The sequence below is a fragment of the Oryzias latipes genome, chromosome 15 (assembly GCF_002234675.1).
Source record: "Oryzias latipes chromosome 15, ASM223467v1".
Lineage (NCBI taxonomy): Eukaryota > Metazoa > Chordata > Actinopteri > Beloniformes > Adrianichthyidae > Oryzias > Oryzias latipes.
Genome location: NC_019873.2, coordinates 4,635,218 through 4,652,742, shown reverse-complemented (window position 1 = coordinate 4,652,742; position 17,525 = coordinate 4,635,218). Strand labels below are relative to the sequence as shown.

The 17,525-nt window shown below is 42.3% G+C and overlaps 1 protein-coding gene across 3 annotated transcripts in view; it reads left to right on the top strand.

Annotated features, from left to right (window-relative positions):
* LOC101167227 (heat shock 70 kDa protein 12A) overlaps window positions 1–6,248 on the top strand; it is a 68,689-nt gene extending 62,441 nt beyond the window's left edge. For all 3 annotated transcript variants that reach the window (XM_011484066.2, XM_011484067.2, XM_004076919.3), the window contains one exon: window positions 318–6,248. In XM_011484066.2, coding sequence (XP_011482368.1) covers window positions 318–949 — 632 coding nt within the window. In that variant the 3' untranslated portion in view covers window positions 950–6,248. The remainder of the gene's footprint in view (window positions 1–317) is intronic.
* Window positions 6,249–17,525: the final 11,277 nt, after the last annotated feature.

Here is a 17,525-nt window from a genome sequence, read left to right as displayed (position 1 = left end):
TTTCTGAAGAACTCCCGCCGAAACTATGTCCTAGAAAATGTCACAGACGTTTTGATTTTCATATTCATCATCAAAAGACCACTGGGAACACTTTACTAGAGTAGATCAAAAGATGATCAGAGTTTAAAGAAACTCCTGTGTGAATGTCAGAAGAGTGTTGAGGATTGGCTGAGTTGGAAGTACCAATCTAAGTGTATGAAAGTGACAAAAAATATTCATATATAAACCCATTTTAGCTGTTTTATGTTGTTACTCTGGTAGGAATTAGGAATGGATGTATTTGTATGATTTACTATTTTGTGTTTGTCCCCTCATAGCTGAGCTCTTTGAGAAGCCGGAGGTGTGCGACATTAAGTTCCTCTTCCTGGTTGGAGGTTTTGCTGAGTCGCCCTTGCTGCAGCAGGCCGTGCAGAACATGCTCCAGGGTCGCTGCAGAATCATCATCCCTCATGACGTCGGTCTTACCATCCTCAAAGGCGCCGTGCTGTTCGGCCTTGACCCCAGCGTCATCAAGGTCCGCCGCTCCCCGCTGACCTACGGGGTGGGCGTCCTCAACCGCTTCGTGGAGGGTAAGCACCCGCCAGAGAAACTCCTGGTGAAGGACGGGACACGCTGGTGTACCGACGTCTTCGACACCTTCATCGCCGCTGACCAGTCTGTGGCGTTGGGTGAGATGGTCAAACGGAGCTACACGCCAGCAAAGCCGTCCCAGCAGGTCATCGTCATCCATGTCTACTGCTCCGAAAAGGAGAGCGTGAGCTTCATCAGCGAGCCCGGGGTCAGGAAGTGCGGGACCCTGCGCTTGGATGTGAGCGGAACAGAAAGCACAGCCCAGCGCCGCGAGATCCAGACACTCATGCAGTTCGGTGACACAGAGATCCGGGCCATGGCGGTGGACGTTTCCACCGGGCGCACGGTCAAGGCTGGCATTGACTTCCTAAGCCATTAAATACAACCTTCAGAGAGATTCTGTTCCAGAGGTCCTGGGAGCAGCGAGAGGGAAATCATGCAGCTTACACTCAAACACACAAGAAGTGGTGATCCGCGGCTCAGTCACTCTCTGATGAGCTCCAGTAAACAAAACAGAACAGCTGATCTTAGGCTAAAGCTCCTACCAGAGAATTCTAAACAAAATCAGTTTTAAAACTGTTTGTTCATCCATGGTAGTACAGTGTTCCCTCGTTTATCGCCAAAGGTGCGTTCTAAAAATAACCCACATTGGTGAAATCTGCACTGTATACAACTAAAGTTGTTTTAAGGCTGTAAAGCTGCTCGCTACACACTTTATGCTCCTCCATCACACAGATATGAACATTTTCTCTCCCGTTGAGACTCAAAGTTTAAACCTTCATAGAAAAATAAGTCCAGTATTATAGAATAAAAACAAAGATCTGATCGCGAGGAGGAAGTTGATTGACAGTATCCACAGCCAATCAGAACACAGCACAAGTTAAAAAACAAAGCATGAAAGGTTGCTCTGAAGAATTCTGCAAAACGGCGAGACCGTGAAAGATGAACCGCCATGTAGCGAGGGAACACTGTAAGACCATTTCATCCTCCGTCTAAAGGCGTTGTGTTGAGCTTGAAGGCTGACTCATTTTGATTCCTGATCCTTCCAAAGCCATAAAGTGTTTCAGGACAGCAGTCCAGATTGAAGCTGTGAATCCACCGGATGGTTGTTCTTCTGAGTTTCTTAGTCACAGCAGGTCATTGTTTAGCCGTTCAGTTTGCTTCCAGCTTCACGCTGTTCAGATGACAGCTCTGCGTTTATTTATACGCTTTCAATTTATGGAGAAATTAGTATTGGGTTTAAAAATGAAAATACTATTTAGTGTGCAGTTTTAGGGGGCTGTTGCTGAAGTTCTGCTTGATTCCGTCCTTTGTCTGAAGCACGTGTCTGTGGTTTCTTTGTTTCTTAACCGTAGCATCAAATTCCTCTCTTTAAGTCAGACAGTTATTGAGCCGTGGAGCTTTTCTTAGTCGTACTAACCACAAAAGCAAAACTTTTCTGAAAGAAAACCAGGAGGAAATCAGAAATATGAAGCTAAATTGATGAAAGAATAAGAATGTGTAACTGAAAAAACAGAATAAATGGCTAACTTGAAACATGTTTTTAGCATTTATTATTATGTAATCACAAGTATTTTAAATCTATAATTTATTATGTTTAGTAGGTATTTTTCCTACTTTGAATGGCACATTCTGCCTTGTTTTGCTTGTCTTGAGGATGTTAAAGTGTGCAGTTGTGGTCAGCGACTGAAGGAAAGCTGTAGTTTTGACTCTAGAGTCAAGAGAAATGTGGAGAACAAGTTTGGTGTTTTCCAGATGTGAGCTTGCAAAGCTGCAAGACTTGGAACACAGGAAAACAAGTCAAAGGCCTCACAAAAAAGTAAGGGATTAATCTGATTAACTTATCCGTTTGTTAGTTTAGCTTTCTCACTTTCTATTTCTGCAGACTGTTTTGTTCTCCTGATGCAAAGCTCTGCAGACATTTGAATCCTGATCCTGGAAAGTTTTCACTACTACTCCTTGTTAATGATGTCCACTAACAGCAAAAGCTGCTACCTGAAGTCCTGTTTTCAGTGCTGCACATTTGATGAGGCAGAGAATACAATCCCACACGTCAGATTGTGTGGTCAACAAAGCAAAGTGTGGTCCCCTGAAGAATGCCAGGAAAGTTTGACCCACAAATGGTGAATTCTGGGGCTGAAAGTGGAGCCATCAAACATGCCTAACTGCCGCCTGTATGCGCTCATGCATCTGCGCTGTGCACATACGCTTTCTCCGCTCTCCAGCATCCTCAGCTCTGCTGCGATTGCATGACGAAGACGCCGAGCCAAATGTAACAAGGGATTTCTGTAAATACAAAAAAGGAAATACTGTACAGATTTGTAACATTGTTTGAGCAGCTTTAGAATCCGAGGACGTGTGGTTTTTCATGGACATTTCACAGCTGTTTTTGGCACCAGCCATGCATGCCGGGCCAAGACAGATGGATGTGTGGCCTTGTTTTTATTTCTTGAATACCTCGTTTTAGGGATCTTCAGTGACGTGGCTTTGAATCTGTTCACATTCATCCTGCATCCCATCAATTGCCTGAAGGTGTTTGACACAGAAATGACGAGCACGCCAGTTTTCCTCTATCACTAGAAAGAACTGAAGCCATGGACGTTGGTATAGCAATGAGACTGTACTTATTTTTACACTGTGCACCAGTTCCATCCTCTCTATAATGAAAACTTATTTAGGAAATCCTTACTTCAACTGTTTGATATGGACACCAATTGCTGTCAAGATTACTCAGCCAATCAGAACACAGAGGTTCTTTCTTCTGAACCAGAAATCACTGAGAATCAAACTGAAGTCATAGACCAGCATTAGATCCATGCACCCAAAGAGTTGACACTGCAGGTTTGATCTTTACTGCTGCTCCCCACCTGCACAGGAAAGGATAGGATCATGTATAAAGGTGCGGTAAAAGTCAACACCGACCCCTCCCTTTCTGCTGTACTCTCCTGGAGAGGCCTTTGGAAGACCAGACAGAGAAAAGAGGCTCTTATAGTCTAGAAAGCAGTCACTCGTCCAACAGCAATCACTTCAAACACGCCCACAGGCGTGTTTGAAGTGATTGCTGTTGGACGAGTCAACTGATCTGTTGGTTTGATCATCAGAGACGTTCAGAGGTCAAATCAACCATCATCAACCAACCCTTTTTCCTCATCTTTCTGTAAACTTTGTATTTTCCAACAACCAACCTTACCTTCTGAAAAACTACGTGTCAGACGACAGGAACACAAAAACCTGGATTCTTTACCTGAACGCAGCATCACCATGCTTCTCACCTCCAAAGGCACGCAGTGTTTACACAAGTTACCTAGTCATTCTATTCGAATAACAGTTCTTGATCTGAGACCTTTTAAACGTGTTCTTTATAATCCTCTGTTTTCATGATATATTTTAGTAATAAATTGACCAATCAGATGCCGTAATAGAAGTATGTGGTCTCACGTTGAACCTTCAAAACGTGTGACTGACAGATTTTCCTGAGCCCACTTTCAAGTGGTAGGGGGTGTGGCCTTCCATCCAGCTTACTACTGATTGGTGAGAGCGGTTGCCATAGAAACACTGATGTCATCTGGCTCCAGCATGGCGACAACCCTATCACAAAAAAAGTTGACGTCATTTCATTGGAGCCAGAAGTGAGAGTCATTTTCTGTGACACCATACTCACTCGGTCCAGTTCTCATTTACAGTCAATGGTTGTTTGCTTCTTCGTGAAACAAATGACCTCCTCCAAGTGCAGCTACTGCTTTGTTTTTATGGCTTCATCCTCCTGCCATTGGCTCCAACTCAAGCTAACTTCCAAGCAATCAACACTGGACTGATTGTGAAACCATCTCCAGGAGCAACACTCTGCTCTTTAGACTCCCTCTGATCGTGTCTGCTTTGCTTGAACCTTTAAACTCTTTGTGAAGTGAGACTGAGTCCTATCGACACCCGTGCTGTCATGAGAGCCCATAAGAAAACGTCATGCTTGCCTGCTCGGTGATTCATTGACAGAACATGCTGCACATCATGAGGTGTAAAAGGGCAAAAGAGAACTAGAAAGACAGGATGATGATCAGCTACTTTGATCAGTTGCTTGAGGGTTCCTGAAGGCCTCATCCTTTTTTGAACTGTGAATTAAGTCTTTTATTTCTTCTCTGTGTAGAAAGCTGCACATGCTGCAGCGCCCCCTACTGTCCTGTACTCTTACTGCAAAGCATGACTTGCATGTGCCACATCCAGCCGAATGATCCATCCATCCAACCGCCGATGATGATGATGATGATATGATCTTCACCTTTAACGCTGCCAGGGCTGCACTGTCTTTGGAAAAAATCCAAATGTTTTGTACACACCGGATCAGGCGAGCAACAGTTCATGACGTATTGTGGTTTAAACAAAACCGATGACAGAATCCAGTAGTGGTCTCAGGGGAAAGCTGCCTCCTGCTCCTTCAGAGTGACGAGGGGCAGCTATGTTCTTCCAGTTAGATGTGATAACTGATCAGCTGAAGCTCTGAGCAACATTTTTGTGTGAGAGCAGTTAGATCATTTTAATATTGTGTCAAGGAAAAAAGGCTACAACAAAAGTCTAAAAAAAAAACATTCATATCCACCTGAGAAGGGTCAGTGGTCATTTCCAGACCATAATATGCAGAAAGGATGCACTAAATTCTTCAAATAGTCAACATTATTGCCCAACGTCAGACCGTACTGAGAAAACTGCAAAGGGAAAAGAAATTCAAGAGTGAAAGCTCAGGCCAAACGCAAGTTTGAGACAGAGGGAAGCTGTAAAGCATGGTGGTGGAGGGTTGATAATTTGGGGCTTGGTTTGCATCAACAGGACCTGAACACGTTCCTGTCATGACGTCCTCTTTACAGCATAGTATTGCAAAGGTAAAAATCAATAGTGGGTGACTCATAACATGAAGCTCAGCAGCAAATCTAGTTCTATGAAATCCTGTTGTGGGACATAAGAACAGATGTGTGTAAATGTTAATGAAGTGTGGTTCTAAAGAAGACAGGGGTCAAACCCCTTAAAGAGATGAGAGCTGAAGGCATCAGGTTTGTTCAAACTGTTGGATTGTGGGGTGTTTTCACAAACTGCATCTACACTTATGTTTGGTTTTTGTTCAGTAATGTAAAAACCATCTTTTCATCTTTTTTGAAAGATCTTCAGATAATTTAGTTGAATGATTTTGTTTATGCCTTTTTGAATGTAGTAGATCCAAACTAATGAAGACGAGTTTGAAAAAGACAATAAAACCCACTTTCACAAGCTTCCCATAGAACTCCTCTGAGCGTTTTGTGCAAACACGAGGCCGACATGATCCGCAGGTTCCTCCTTTGCAGCATCTTCATACCCAAAGCCTCGTTAAATTCATTGGGCTGTCATTCAGCTGGCATGACAAATGTGTGTACTCAGTCACTCTGAAGCGAAGTGGTTCAGCGTTTTCAGAAGGAGATCAGCTGACTTAAACCATTTAGAAGCTCCTGCTAATTATTGTTCAACATCTTCAAATAATCCGATGTAAAAGTGAGGAATAGCTTATAGTTCAGCCACTCCTCTATTGCTAATGCAGAGATGCTTGTTTTCTGTTGAGTTACGTGGTCGTTCAGCTACACCGTTTTGGTTGGGTTTTGATTAATTCCATGTATTAACCTGTTAGGAAGTCACCAAATAAACATGAATATTTCAAATGATTTTGTGGAGCCTCTTCTGTTACACATTTAAAGGGGTTTTAAATCACATTTTCCTAAAGAAAGAGCATTGCTTCAGTTTGGGAAGCTGCTTCTTAGTGAATTTGCATATTCACTGATTTAACTTTGGGACTGCGTGGTGGTGCAGTGGTTAGCACTCTCACCTCGCTGCGAGAGGGCCCTGGTTTAAATCCCAGGTGAGTCCTTTATGTGTGTGAGTTAGAATCTTCACCTTTTTTCCAGGCACTCCAGTTTCCTCCCGTAGTCCAAAAAAGTTCTTCATAGGTTGATTTGTGATTTCTAAATTGTCCTTACAGGTGTCAATATCTGCAATTGAGTCTTTGGGGTGTACCCCACCTCTGCCTAGCTGAGATAGGCTCCAGCAACTAATGTGACCCCAAAGGAACTCTGTGGGTTCAGAAGATGGATGGAAGATTTTAAGTTGTTAGCTTCAATCTATTTCAGTGAATATTTGTTTTTTTCCTTCATTAGCAGAAGACAGGAATGACCCCACAAAGTAATCCTAATTAGAGGGAAGAAAACAGGATAAATTGGGAGGGGGGGGCTCTGCTTTGTAAAGCAACACTCCCACCAAGTGGATCCACTAACAAGTAGCAGAGGGTCTGAGGTTGAGCCATTTTATTGTCGGCTCTGATGAGCTTATGAACACTTAAAAGAAGATGAAGGGGAGTTAAGAGTTAAAGCAATTACAGACTGAGACACAATTGAAATGTGCTCAAAGACTCATCTCTCTGTCCCGCCGTGTCACACCAGAAGAAACTGCTTAGAGAAGACCCACACATAAACGACAACAAGCTAACTCCACACAGAAAGAACCCAGTTTTCTCTTTCTTTAGTGGTACCCAATAGTTGTGACTGATTCAACCCTCTGACTAAAACAGGCCCCATGTTTTTAAGGCAATAAATAATCATTCAAAAAGCATCTTTCAATATTTTTCTCCATAAAGTTTTATGTATTCCCTGCAATGTTTCCAAACACCCCTTGGGGGCACAAGTACTTCTGTTAAGGAACCACCGCCCTCACATTTCAAAGACGTTCTGATTCTGTGCTTTGCTTCAATCTATTTTAATCTATGAACATTTAACAAAAACGTGAGGGGAAACTCAGTCCCATCCTGGACAATCATCTTTTAAGTCCTCAATTTAAGTAACTGCCATTTACACTGAGAACAAATAAAAAACATTTGTATTTATATCTGTGGACACAAAATACATCACGCAAAATGTAACACATCCAGTGACCAATCAGAACGAAAGAGAAAAGTACTGAGGGTTATTATTGAGAAACTGATCTCCAACATTAGTTGAGAAGGCTGTCTGTCATTCAGAAGGTTATTGGTTCAAATCCCAGACTAAACAGTCCCTCTGTCCAAGGCCAGGTTACGTCCCTCTGCATTGCCCTCAGTTGTTGAAAAGTAATTTAAAACTTTTTTGTTTTTCTGTGTTCGATTGTCCTTTCAAACCAAGAATACAACTCCAAAATAAGGATGACATAATCATTTGTAACCCTTGTGCTATCCTAGGCACTTAAACATTGGGAGTTGGGTCATCTAGACCCACTAGACAGTGCTCTGAACCTTTTTTCTTCAATGATTTGTGATCTTCACTGGTGTCCATGGATTACATGAAATCTTTCCACCTTCATCCACCTTTGTCATGGTAGGGAGAACACGTCAATGAAGGGTGGGGTCATCTAAGATAGCACAAGGGTTTTAACTGGTAAAACGAATAAAAATAATAATAGATTTTTCTCTAAAATGCCTTTCAAAAACTCACAACTGCCCTCACAGGAGGATTCAGCCTGTCTGTGGGTTAACCTGTTCAGGCCAAGCAGCAAATTTAAGAATGAACTGTGTTTGCACAACATTTCTGGGCAGTACATTCAACATGTGGACAAACACACAACCATACTTACTCACACTAAGAGGTTCAGCCAGGACTCATTCTGACAACTCCACATTGCATTTTAGGAGGGAGATATTTCTGTCTGTTGCTGCTAAGAGTTGACAATGATTTGTGACGGGGATTAAACAATCATATGACAGATTTATGACCCCAGCACCTGCAAAGAGGAAAATGAAAAACTCCCCCCTCAGTAGGTTACAAAAACGTCCATGCATGAACAATTCTTACACCCCTCAAACACCCCCATGAATGATTCACCCAGCCCGAGTATGAAACTAAACACAAGCACTTATTCAGCAACCAGAATACATTTAGGCACTGAGTGTATTATTCTTAGAGAAGTGGAGGTAGAGAGCCACTCAACCCTCCACAGGGCGAGGTTGTTTTGAGCCAAGCTGTGGTGTGTGTGTGTGTGTGTGTGTGTGTGTGTGTGTGTGTGTGTGTGTGTGTGTGTGTGTGTGTGTGTGTGGATATGTGGTGTGTGTGTTTGGGATATTCAGGGGAGGGAGCTGTGAAAACGTGGTGAGAGGCCACAATAGGTGTGGTCCATTTTCCTCAAATGGCTGTGAAGGAGAGCAGTTGCTAGGGCAATCCAGGGGGGAACCGAACCGTCCAAGTGGCCCTTCAGCTGCCCTCCCACATGTGCGCTCCTCTTCCAGCTAATGGCAGGCCTTCAGAGCCCCCTGATGGGCCAATGAAACAACGCGATGGGAACAGGGAGCGTGACCCGCTTTGTGCTGTTTGGAACGTTTCTGGCACCAAAACGGTCGGAAAGGGATTTTGTTAGGATTTGTTTGTTTGAATGGAACATTTGGATAACCTCCCTATAAGCGTTCAGGTGTAAAGGCATGCCTGACCACTTAACACACACACACACACATGCCCACAATCGGCCGGGCATGCTCACACAGGTGAAAGCACTTGCGCTGGTTCTGGCACCAGAAGGCAGACAGATGTTTGTGAGTGAAGAGCCAGAACCAAGCCCACCTCATACCCAGACGCTGGCGGCACGAGTCCGGCTAACAAAGTGACACCTCACACGCCAGCGTGGAAACTCTCACAGACTGCACCCCCTCCTCTAGTGAAGCTCACACAGGAAACACTCATGTTCGCTTGTTATGTAAAGCAGCAGTTGTGTGGGCATGGACGCAATCACTGACCTGGCCTTTGGATGTGCCACAATCACACTCATGTCAAACACTTATTATAAAAGTGTTAATTATATAACGTGTTTTGCACGGGGGCGTCACCACTGTCATCAATGAACGATGGTTTCTTGTGCCCAGATCTGGGAGTGAGGCTGAATCCTCTGTGAGCTGCACTGTCAGCCTCTGTGATGAACCGGGAAGCGCACCTCACGACTGATGTCGGACCCACGACCCTGAAAAGACTGAACTGTGTGGGAAATCATGTATGATGATGTATTTCCTGTTTGTTTGTGAGAACAAGTGTCCTCAATCCACTTAGGCTGTGAAAGCAGCAGCTGAGCCCTGCAGAGCCACTCCTGTTGGCTGTGGCGAGGTGTGATCTCAGACGAGGCCTTGAGGCGACGTTCCAGGATGTAGAGCTCACATCACAATGAGCTGGACTGGATTCTAATTCTGTCCCTTAGCTCAGTGGCCTTGGCCTTTGAAACAGCTTGAAACAGCAGGAAAAGGCTAGAAAATTATCCAGAAATCAACACAGTATTTAGATTACCCCTTCATTTACAGCATTATTAGCATTAGACACACACGAAATTGTTGTGTATCACACTGTAGATATAGAAATGTCATATAATACACATGAATGCCCATCGTGGTGGAAGGGCCCGACAGGAAGGGTCAAGTGGCAGGTTTAGTATTCATCCTGAAAAAATGAGAACGCATTTCATCAAATCAATTGCTACCTGGACCTGCGTAACCTGCATAACGCACATAACATTTAGGTAGATGTGCTGTTTGTCTTTAGATTTTCTTGTGATGAAAACAAACACTAACGATCTTTCTGTCTGCCTGCCTGTGTCTCTCTTTTTCACCCATCTTTTCATCTCTTTTAAAATCTCATCTCTTTTTAAAAGGAAAGGGTCAAATCAGAGGGTAAATATGATCAACTCTGATTGAGAATGCATTGACGTTTAAGGTCACACCTGATGATAAAGCTTAGACTGATACAGTGGTGTGAGAAAGTTTGGGCACCCCTGATAATTTTCAGGATTTTTGTTCATAAATCTTTGGTTGTTCAGATCGTCAATTTCAGTTAAACGTATCAGATAGCAGATGAACACAGTGATATTTGAGAAGTGAAATGAAGTTAATTGGATTTGAAGAAGCTGTGAAAAAATTAAATAGGCATGACAGCCTCCAATCGCTTTCTAGAGCTTCCAATAAGAGGCTGGATTCTGGTTGAAGGTATTTTCGACCATTCCTCTTTGCAAAACATCTCCAGTTCAGTCAGATTTGATGGCTTCCAAGCACAGACAGCCCACTTTAAATCACACCACAGATTTTCAATAATATTCAGGTCTGGGGACTGAGATGGCCGTTCCAGAACATTGTACTTGTTCCTCTGCATGAATGCCTTTGTAGAATTAGAGCAGTGTTTAGGGTCATTGTCTTGTTGAAGTATCCAGCCCCGGCACAACTTCAACTATGTCACTGATTCTTGAACATTGCTTGTAAGAATCTGTTGATACTGACTGGAATCCATGCGACCTTCAACTTTGACAAGATTTCCAGAACCTGCACTGGCCACACAGCCCCAAAGCTTGATGGAACCGCCACCAACTGTGGGTAATAAATGTTTCTCTTGGAATGCTGTGTTCTACCGCCCTTTGTTATGTCCAAATAACTCCATTTTAGTTTCATCGGTCCACAGCACCTTATTCCAAAATGAAGCTGACTTATCCAAACGTGCTTTAGCGTTCCTGAAGCGACTCTTGTTTGTGGCAGGAAAGGCTTCTTCCACATTACTCTTCCATACAACATCTCCTTGTGCAAAGTGCGCTGAATGGTTGAACGATGCACAGTGACACCATCTGCAGTCAGATCACGTTGTAGGTCTTTGGAGCTGGTCTGTGGGTTGAGTTGGATTGTTCTCACCATTTCTGCCTATCTGAGATTTTTCTGGGCCGGCCACTCCGGGCCTTTTCTTGAACTGTACCTGTGGTCTTCCATTTTTTCACTATATTCCTCACAGTGGAAATCCACAGCTGAAATCTCTTAGCAAGCTTTTTGTAGCCTTCGCCTAAACTATGATGTTGAACAATCTTTGTTTTCAGGTCCTCTGACGGCTGTTTTGAGGTTCCCATGTTGACATTCTTCAGAGTAGATGCAGGATTGGCTTCACATGTGTATGTAGGTCAAGGGTCAATGAGCTTATAAAACAAATTTTGTGTTCCAATAATTATTCCTAAAGGTAGTCAAATCAATAAAACAACAGGGGTGCCCAAATTTATGCACCTGCCTCTTTTTGTTTAAGTAATTATTGCACAGTTTTTTTCAAATCCAATAAACTTCATTTCACTTCTAAAATATCACTGTGTTCATTTGCTGTATGATATGTTAAACTGAAATTGATGATCTGAACAATCAATGATTTATAAAGAAAAATCCTGAAAATCAGGGATGCCCAAACTTTCTTATGCCGCTGTAAGGGCCATCCTAGAATCCTCATTTCTCACTGATTGCAAGTTTGAGGGTTGAAGCTGCTTTAAAAAACAATTCAAGACCACATTTTCTTAAATCCAGAAGTTTGCTATGCAGTTTATTTTCATTTATTTTAAATCACAACCATAACAGAGATCAGACTCAAGGTTACTAAACACAGAGAGAGAAACATTAAATAAGGAAAATATAGCAATGACTTCCATAATTATGTGGAAAAAAATAAAATCAACATAGTTAATGTCATTTTGATTTTTTTCTGTATGTTGTTTTGGGAAATTGGGTCACTTCTTCCTTCTGAAACCTGCTTCCAATGATCACTTGAGAAACTGTAGAGTTTGGCTCTTCTAGACTATTTTCTATTTGGGAAACAGAAGGTGGGAGCACCGATCATCAAAAATAGTGTTCATGTGGTTAATAGTTTACTGAAACACATCCCAGAGCCCGGCGAGGACTTTACCAGAACCCGGTCAGGCGTTCACAAGTCTGGTAATGAGCTCACCAGAGCCCAGCGAAGAGTTGACCAGAGGCCACCAAGCAAGGAGTAAAACTGACCATGATGAGGAGATCACCAAAGCCTGGAGCGGCTAAAAACAAAAAGTGAGCTGGGCGAGGCGTTTACCAGAGCCTGGTGACTACATCTGGGTGGAGGAGATGCCATGCAGTAGAGCGGCAGGAAGGATAGAAGAAATGGCAACATTATGACTTGGAGGAGATCAAACTATCTTTTAACTTCATATCCAGTGAGCTGACAAAGCTGACATCTCCACAGGAGGTAAAGTTTAGACTGATGGATGAAGTCAAAAAGCAAATAGAAAAAGACAGATAGATGTTTACATTAGAAAAAAGAGAGGATCAACTAGAACAGTTTGCTAGAAGAGACTTGGTGAAAACTAGACTGGAATCTTAACATTGATAATGAATGAAGAACCATTTGGTATCTCAGTGTTCTGTTTATTGCAAGCTCAGGTTTGGTCTCAAAATTATGCTGTAAACATGTTTATTTTATTGGTTTTGGTACTTCATCACTTTTTCCAAATGTAATATAAATAAAGGTTGTTCTTTTCTTCAAGGAAGGTGTTCCTCCTCCTCAGTTTTTCCTGCTGCTCTTGATCACCTCCCTTTTCTTCCCAGGCTTTTAGCTGACGAAGCGTAATTTCACCCCAGCAGATCAGCCAGACCCATAAATATCTTTGCTGTGTTATTCTGTCTTCTTTCATTGCTCCTCCTTCCTGCCTCCATGTCTTTGTGTCGCTGAAGGAGCCTGGTTTGAAAGCTCCGCCTTCCTCATATCACCACCATCTTGACTTCAACATCTTCTTTGTTCCTGTTTGCAGCTTTGTTTGAAGTCACAGAAAAGTGCTTTGGTTTTATAGTGTCTTTGTGTCTCAGTGGAATAATTTCCACTCGTGTCACTTGATGCATAAAGAGAGACTGACATTTTTTCAGGCTTAGAACTGAGTGATTGTACTTGAACGCTCCGACAGCTGAAGATGCAACAGTAATCTGTTCATGGAGATCCAACACCACCTCCACTCAAGATGGTCTACAGGAGATCCAGATCCCTGAGTTCTAACTCTGGTTGATGCTGCAAAACATTCATAGTTACTGACTCGTCACCTGGAGTCTTTCAGTCTTGGTGCCACCATTCCTCCTTTAAGGTTGTGGAATTCTTCATCATTGCTTCTTCAGATCTAAAAGATCAGAAAAGGTGGATGATATGAAATGTGTATGTGTAGAAAACCAAACCATACCTTTGTATTGGAGACCAGCAGGGCATGAAGCTAATGGAAGCTAATGTTTGGTCGCCCTTTGTTTGCTAACGTATATTGGCCCCATTTAGATTCACAACACTGGACGGAAAAATGCTTACAAGAGTTCTTCTGTTGTAATGTTCATGTTGTTGTGTATTTAAAAAACAAGATAAAAAATACACAACCATGTGCATTACACCAGTGTTCCCCAACCTTTATGTGGCGGCGGACCGATCAACCCCTGGGGATTTTACCACGGCCGGCAGAAAGGGGTGGGGGTTTTGGTCTGATTTTAAAAAGGAAAAAATACTCTGTTCATCACAAAAAACAAATCTTTTAAAAATAATAACAACAGATAACACCAGTGGAACATCAATTTCTAGTAACATATTGTGCCAATGATTGTTGTGAGTACTATGTGAACAGGCTCCGTGTGGGAAATCACCTGTTGCAATAAATCCATAATTTAAGCAAAACTCCTGGTGGCCGACTGTTGTTGTCTTTGTTCTTCCAATTGTTCTTCTGTCACTGCACTTATCCCTTATCCATTAGCAAGGAAACGTTCCACATACAAAGTTTCTCGTGTAGCGCGCCGCTGAAGTACTTTTAGCGTTCAAGTGGCTGAAATGTAACCAACAGATTCCTGTTGATTTTCAAAATTTTCTTCCACTCATCCGGGAGTGGGTCGCGGGGGCAGCTGTCTAAAAAAAGATGTTCATACTTCCAGACTAACCCTAACCCCCAGACATTCCCGGGCCAGCCGAGAGACGTAGTCTCTTCAACCTGTCCTGGGTCTTTCCTCGGGGCCTCCTTCCCAGAATCCGGTTATTTTTCAAAATAAAAGATCTTTTCAAATAAAAGATTGTCGAAACTTAAAAGAAGACGAAAAAAACAACCAGGCATAATTAATAATTTCTTCTGCGACCTGGTGCCAATTGATCCACGGACCGGTAATTGTCCGCGGCCTGGTGGTTGGAGACCACTTTATTACACAACTCTGCAGACCCCCAGTCTGAGACGCCAAATTGTCCCTTATTCAGAAAGATTCAACCGGTTATTGTATACTGAGTACTACACTTGATGGTTACCTTCACACATCATCAAAGGCTTTTGTGAAATGAAAATGAAAATCCTATCTGACCTTCTTAAGGTTATGCAGAAGCCTTTTCTTGTTGCACACATGACCTATTCTCATCCTCTTTGCTTTTCATCTTCAGAAATCTATGAAGGATGTAAAAGATACAGAAACAAATTGAAAAAATCGATCTAGTACTGGGAGTAACAGTAGTAATACCAATAAGATTATGTTAATAAAACAGCATAAAATGGATCAGAAAGTAGGTTGGTTTCTGGTAAACTTTGTTAGTCTCTCTTCCTGTCTTGTCTCTACTTTCTGCCTTTTTACTTACATGTAAACATATGACACAAACAAAAATACATTAAATTAACATAACCTTTTTTTAGCCACAAAGAAGCAAATAGTCTAAAAGACTCAGAATGCCAGGTTTTATATGTTACATCAGAATAATAATGGATTGGATTTATCTGCGCTTTTCAAGACGCCCACAGCACGTGTCAAACTCAAGGCCCGGGGGCCAAATGTGGCCCGCCGTGACATTTTGTGTGGCCCGCGAGTGTGTAAAATTTTTTTAATTTCTTAGAATAAAAAATAAAAATAGGTGTGTATTTATTCATATCTAGGGAAAAATAGACTTGAAACATCAGATTGGGCAACTATACATGAGGACATAAACAGTGTCCATATAACCTAACCTAACAGAATCAAATTTAAAAGAATTTATGCTAGAATAACAAGCAAACATAGGTTTTCTATGCAACTGCAATTGTCACTTTAAAATGTTATAGTAAATACATAATGAGTTATTTAACATTAAGGAGTAGTTACATTTATTTTTCATTACGTTTAGTTACATGTATAAGTTATATCTGGCCCTTTAAGGACAGACACTATGCTGATGTGGCCCTCTGTGAAAATGAGTTTGACACCCCGTGGCCTACAGTGTCTGTTATTATTCATTATTATTCACAATATTCATTCACTCCTCACTCATTCTTGGTGATGGTATCTACTGTTGTAGCCACGGCTGCCCTGGGGCAGACTGACAGAGGCGTGGCAGCCAGTTCGTTCCTACGGCCCCTCTGACCATCACCGGGACATTCATGCACATTCACACACCAGCGTCAGTGTCTTGCCCAAGGACACAATGACAATTGGCTGGGGGGAGCGGGGTCGTTGGACGAACTGCTCAACCGCATGAGCCACTGCCACCCCGATCTCATTTTGTTTTGTTGTTGAGTCAATTGAAAAGTGTGAAAAATAAGAGTTTACCTGTCAAAAGACATTTTTCAATTATACTAATGAATAATATCTAGATCAGTGGTCTGCCACATGAGGCTCTTTTACCTCTCCACTGTAGCTCTCTTGTAAAAAAAAAAGTTTTTACTTTTAAAAAGTAAATGTAAAGTAGAAAGTCATAAGTAGTAAACGTAAAAAAGAATAAAGTGAAATAATTTGAGCTTTATTCAACTCATTCACAAACATTTGATGGACAGTATGACAAAAGAAGATTTTTTGTGCAACAATTAACACAGAAAAGCAATGGGAGGTCAGGTAATCAGTAAGAGATTTGGAGGTAAGCACAACTTTATGCAGCACCGGTTTTTTATATTTTAAAGAAATTTAAGGATTTTAAGTGTGCTCCATGGTTACAAAACTACAGTGGGGTTCATGCTCCAGTTTAATTTTAGTTCATTCAATTTAAACATTTCTGGCTAAGATGCTCCACAAATAGTAAAATAAAGAGATTTTTAAGTCCCTGCTGACATTAACCTTAATTCAAATCAGTGTCTTTGTTCATTCATTCATCTTCTAAGTCCATTTTGTTCCTTTCGGGGTCACGGGGATGCCGGAGCCTATATCGTGGGCGAAGGCAGGGGACAAATCAGTGTCTTATTTTTCTAAAGACTCTGTGTGTCACGGTGCCTCGGTCAGCCCCGCCCCCTCAGCTCTGCTCCTGATTTCCACCAGCTGTGACCACTTCAACCTCATCAACCTGTCTGCACTTAAGGAGATCCAGCCCATTCTTCGTCGCCAGTTCGTTACCCCTAACGGTGACTACGCCTGGTCTACCAGCTCATGTCTAGTAGTCTTTTGCCTTGCCTTGCTCTCATGTTCTGCCTCCTTGTCTCAGGATTCATTCAAGCGAAGGTCACCTGTGTGGAAGTCTGCTGTCACTCACCTTCTGCCTTGAACCAAGCTCGGAGCCGTCCAGCCGCAGTGTTCCCTCCAGCCTCGCCACGAGCCACGTCTGGATTCCACTCTGTCAAAGGATTTAATCTTGTCAACCTTTTCTGTGATTAAAATCACTTACCAAGTTACTTACCTGCCTGATCATTCTGAGTTCCAGCGTCTGGGTCTGTCTCGCCTGAAAACCATGACACTGTGGCTCCTACTGGGTTGTTGCCAGTGAGAAATTCACCCAAATGGTTCTTGGAGTGTTGAAGGCGAGTCTGCATGAGAAACCAGGAAGTGAAAATCCTACAATGAGTTGAGAAATTGGGATTTACTCAAACATGGTTTCTTGCAAAATTGTCAGAGAGCAGCAACAGCACAAAGCCAACAGTTGGAGCTTTCTAGGGGCCCCAGCCAACGTCCGACCTCCTCCTGAAACATTCTTCTGCATTCAGGCATCATCCTGCTCTCCAGAAAAGTTTTTTTTTCATCTCTTTTTACATACTCACAGTGAAGGTTGACACTTATTGTTGCATTTAATAATAAGCCTTTACTGTGTTGCTCCTGGGTCTGATTTGAAATATGCGACTTCTTGAGGAATATTCTGCTTCAATACTTTTGACAATTTACTGCGTCTCCTAGCGATTCTGCATTGTTCGCTATAGTATATGAATTACAATGTAATAAAGCATTCTGCAGCATT